Raw genomic sequence first — 4,211 nt, forward strand, 5'->3', positions numbered from 1 at the left:
GTATGCGGGGGGAATGGGGGGGGGAATCATGATATCGTCTATTGGCCCAACCCTACCCGTGACCTTTCCAGCAGGATTGCGTAATGCGTGAAGACGTGCATGCGCATCGCAGAGCTAGAGCAAGCCGAGCATTTGGGGTTAAAAAGTGTATAAATAATATTTTTTTAAGAAAATGACAGATCGTTTCTCCAGATAAGCCCCTTATTTCTTGGCTGGGATCGTGTAGAGCCCTTTGAAGCTGCATTGACACTGCAATTTTGACCTTGAAATCGTTGGCCACCTTTGAAGTCCACTACATGGAGAAAAATCCTGGAATGTTTTCCTCAAAAAACTTAATTTCTTTGCGACTGAAGAAAGAAAGACATGAAAATCTTGGAAGACATGGGGGTGAGTAAATTATCAGAAAATTTTTATTCTGGATGTGGACTTATCCTTCAAGGAATTAAGTCTTGTTTTCTGAAAATATTATCAACATTTTGTTAGTTTTTGCTTAAAACAAGTTTTTTTTTTTTTATTCAAAGGGAAAACAAGATTATTTTTCTTGCCCTATTGACAGTTTTTTTTGTTATTAAACAAGACTTAATATCTGAAGTCATTTTGCTTGTAAAGAAAATGTATCTCTTGATTTAAGAATGTTTAGATATTTGTAAAGGAAAACAAAACATCATTTTTTGGCGAGCATATGTTGTAGACCAAAAAAAAAATTAAAAAGGACATGACGGTGAGGACAGAATTTTTATTTTTGGGTAAAGAATCCCTTTAAAAAAAACTAATTACAGATCTAAGCATTGCTCCAGGCACAAAACCTTAGATTTACATATGGGTTTACAGCTTCACACCTCCCTTAAACTCTAGCCAACACCTATATTGTGAAATTAACCACAGTGTAAGGCATCCTGTGTACATATGGGTTCACACCTCCCTTAAACTCTAGCCAACACCTATATTGTGAAATTAACCACAGTGTAAGGCATCCTGTGATCCTGTGATACAATCCAAGAGCTGCTGCAGAGCTTTTTTGTACCAGTAGATTATGATTTTCAGCAAAACACAGTACACACAAGTCACCTTCCTGTCCAGGGACCCAGTAGTCGGGCTTATGGGATCGAGGTGAAGGCCAACAGTGTGGGGATTTGCAGATAGGGAGGGTGTGGGGATTTGGGCTTAACCTTCACTGATCTTACACACTAGCTCACAAGCTACAAGCTCTGGGACTCAAACAAGATGAATGGCATGAGGGCAGAATCGGTTATCAAATGAACCCCTGAACTTTCAGCAGGAGAATCAAGTATATCATGTAGATGTGACGTGAAGTACTGCGATTTAAGTGGTACAGTATTAGTGTAAATTGTACCAAAAAAGAGTCTCAAAATCCCACACCGTCCAAGAATCACGAAACCTAGATGATTTACATAAGATTTCCATGGCCCAGAGAATAGCAAATATTGTTTTTGCATTATTCTGAATTGCATTTAAAAGAATAGAAAAACGTGAGATTTTTGCTTACCTTGAGGTCCTTGGAGTTTGGCTTTCTTAACTGCAAGAAAAAAAATAAAAGTGGTCAGAAAGACAAAATAATTACATAATCATGCTAAGAGTTATATACTGTACATTGGCACAAGTTTAGGTAAAAATGTACACAGAAGAACACAAAGGAAGATAATATTTTCATAACAGTCTTGGTGACTTCCATTGTATGAACCAATAAATACTCAAAAGAGAATAAGTCATACAGGTTTGGAAAACCATAAGAATGAACAAATATTTCTTTCTTTTCTTTTCTTTTTTTTCAACAATTCCAGTGCACTCTGTACTTGGATTTAATGAGTAATTTCAAGCAAAAAAATAAATAAAAATACTAAACATAAACAGTGATGAAGACACTATGTTCACATCTTCATTTGATACATGTTATCTAATACATAATTCTATATGTCCTATATACTGAATGGAGTCACATGTTTGTAAAATCTTTTCTTAACAGCCATACAGACATTACAAATACATACAGTGAATTTATTAACTGATATTTTATTTTTTGTTTGTTTACTAATATTTTCTTTATTTGGTTGGTTGGTTATTTGTTTATTTATTCATTCTATTGAAATATATATTTTCCATCCATCTCGTATTTATTCCCTTTAGGGGTTCCGCCTACCCGTCATTTTCTTTCCGAACACGGTATTGGGGTATGCGGGGGGAATGGGGGGGGGAATCATGATATCGTCTATTGGCCCAACCCTACCCGTGACCTTTCCAGCAGGATTGCGTAATGCGTGAAGACGTGCATGCGCATCGCAGAGCTAGAGCAAGCCGAGCATTTGGGGTTAAAAAGTGTATAAATAATATTTTTTTTAAGAAAATGACAGATCGTTTCTCCAGATAAGCCCCTTATTTCTCGGCTGGGATCGTGTAGAGCCCTTTGAAGCTGCATTGACACTGCAATTTTGACCTTGAAATCGTTGGCCACCTTTGAAGTCCACTACATGGAGAAAAATCCTGGAATGTTTTCCTCAAAAAACTTAATTTCTTTGCGACTGAAGAAAGAAAGACATGAAAATCTTGGAAGACATGGGGGTGAGTAAATTATCAGAAAATTTTTATTCTGGATGTGGACTTATCCTTCAAGGAATTAAGTCTTGTTTTCTGAAAATATTATCAACATTTTGTTAGTTTTTGCTTAAAACAAGTTTTTTTTTTTTTATTCAAAGGGAAAACAAGATTATTTTTCTTGCCCTATTGACAGTTTTTTTTGTTATTAAACAAGACTTAATATCTGAAGTCATTTTGCTTGTAAAGAAAATGTATCTCTTGATTTAAAAATGTTTAGATATTTGTAAAGGAAAACAAAACATCATTTTTTGGCGAGCATATGTTGTAGACCAAAAAAAAAATTAAAAAGGACATGACGGTGAGGACAGAATTTTTATTTTTGGGTAAAGAATCCCTTTAAAAAAAACTAATTACAGATCTAAGCATTGACTCCAGGCACAAAACCTGAGATTTACATATGGGTTTACAGCTTCACACCTCCCTTAAACTCTAGCCAACACCTATATTGTGAAATTAACCACAGTGTAAGGCATCCTGTGATGTCCCATTACAATCCAAGAGCTGCTGCAGAGCTTTTTTGTACCAGTAGATTATGATTTTCAGCAAAACACAGTACACACAAGTCACCTTCCTGTCCAGGGACCCAGTAGTCGGGCTTATGGGATCGAGGTGAAGGCCAACAGTGTGGGGATTTGCAGATAGGGAGGGTGTGGGGATTTGGGCTTAACCTTCACTGATCTTACACACTAGCTCACAAGCTACAAGCTCTGGGACTCAAACAAGATGAATGGCATGAGGGCAGAATCGGTTATCAAATGAACCCCTGAACTTTCAGCAGGAGAATCAAGTATATCATGTAGATGTGACGTGAAGTACTGCGATTTAAGTGGTACAGTATTAGTGTAAATTGTACCAAAAAAGAGTCTCAAAATCCCACACCGTCCAAGAATCACGAAACCTAGATGATTTACATAAGATTTCCATGGCCCAGAGAATAGCAAATATTGTTTTTGCATTATTCTGAATTGCATTTAAAAGAATAGAAAAACGTGAGATTTTTGCTTACCTTGAGGTCCTTGGAGTTTGGCTTTCTTAACTGCAAGAAAAAAAATAAAAGTGGTCAGAAAGACAAAATAATTACATAATCATGCTAAGAGTTATATACTGTACATTGGCACAAGTTTAGGTAAAAATGTACACAGAAGAACACAAAGGAAGATAATATTTTCATAACAGTCTTGGTGACTTCCATTGTATGAACCAATAAATACTCAAAAGAGAATAAGTCATACAGGTTTGGAAAACCATAAGAATGAACAAATATTTCTTTCTTTTCTTTTCTTTTTTTTCAACAATTCCAGTGCACTCTGTACTTGGATTTAATGAGTAATTTCAAGCAAAAAAATAAATAAAAATACTAAACATAAACAGTGATGAAGACACTATGTTCACATCTTCATTTGATACATGTTATCTAATACATAATTCTATATGTCCTATATACTGAATGGAGTCACATGTTTGTAAAATCTTTTCTTAACAGCCATACAGACATTACAAATACATACAGTGAATTTATTAACTGATATTTTATTTTTTGTTTGTTTACTAATATTTTCTTTATTTGGTTGGTTGGTTATTTGTTTATTTATTCATTC

At 35.1% G+C, this 4,211-nt stretch overlaps 1 protein-coding gene across 8 annotated transcripts in view; it reads right to left on the minus strand.

The window, feature by feature from the left end:
• Positions 1-4,211, minus strand: part of unc13bb (unc-13 homolog Bb (C. elegans)) — an 87,563-nt gene that overhangs the window by 70,255 nt on the left and 13,097 nt on the right. The window contains exon 2 of one of the 8 annotated variants that reach the window (XM_016247212.1): positions 1,508-1,537. The exons of the other annotated variants lie outside the window; for them this stretch is intronic. Within the exon in view, the coding sequence (XP_016102698.1) occupies positions 1,508-1,537 (30 nt within the window). The remainder of the gene's footprint in view (positions 1-1,507; positions 1,538-4,211) is intronic. 8 annotated transcript variants of the gene reach the window in all.

This window comes from Sinocyclocheilus grahami, unplaced genomic scaffold, assembly GCF_001515645.1.
Source record: "Sinocyclocheilus grahami isolate Dianchi unplaced genomic scaffold, SAMN03320097.WGS_v1.1 scaffold828.1, whole genome shotgun sequence".
In the NCBI taxonomy this organism is placed as follows: domain Eukaryota; kingdom Metazoa; phylum Chordata; class Actinopteri; order Cypriniformes; family Cyprinidae; genus Sinocyclocheilus; species Sinocyclocheilus grahami.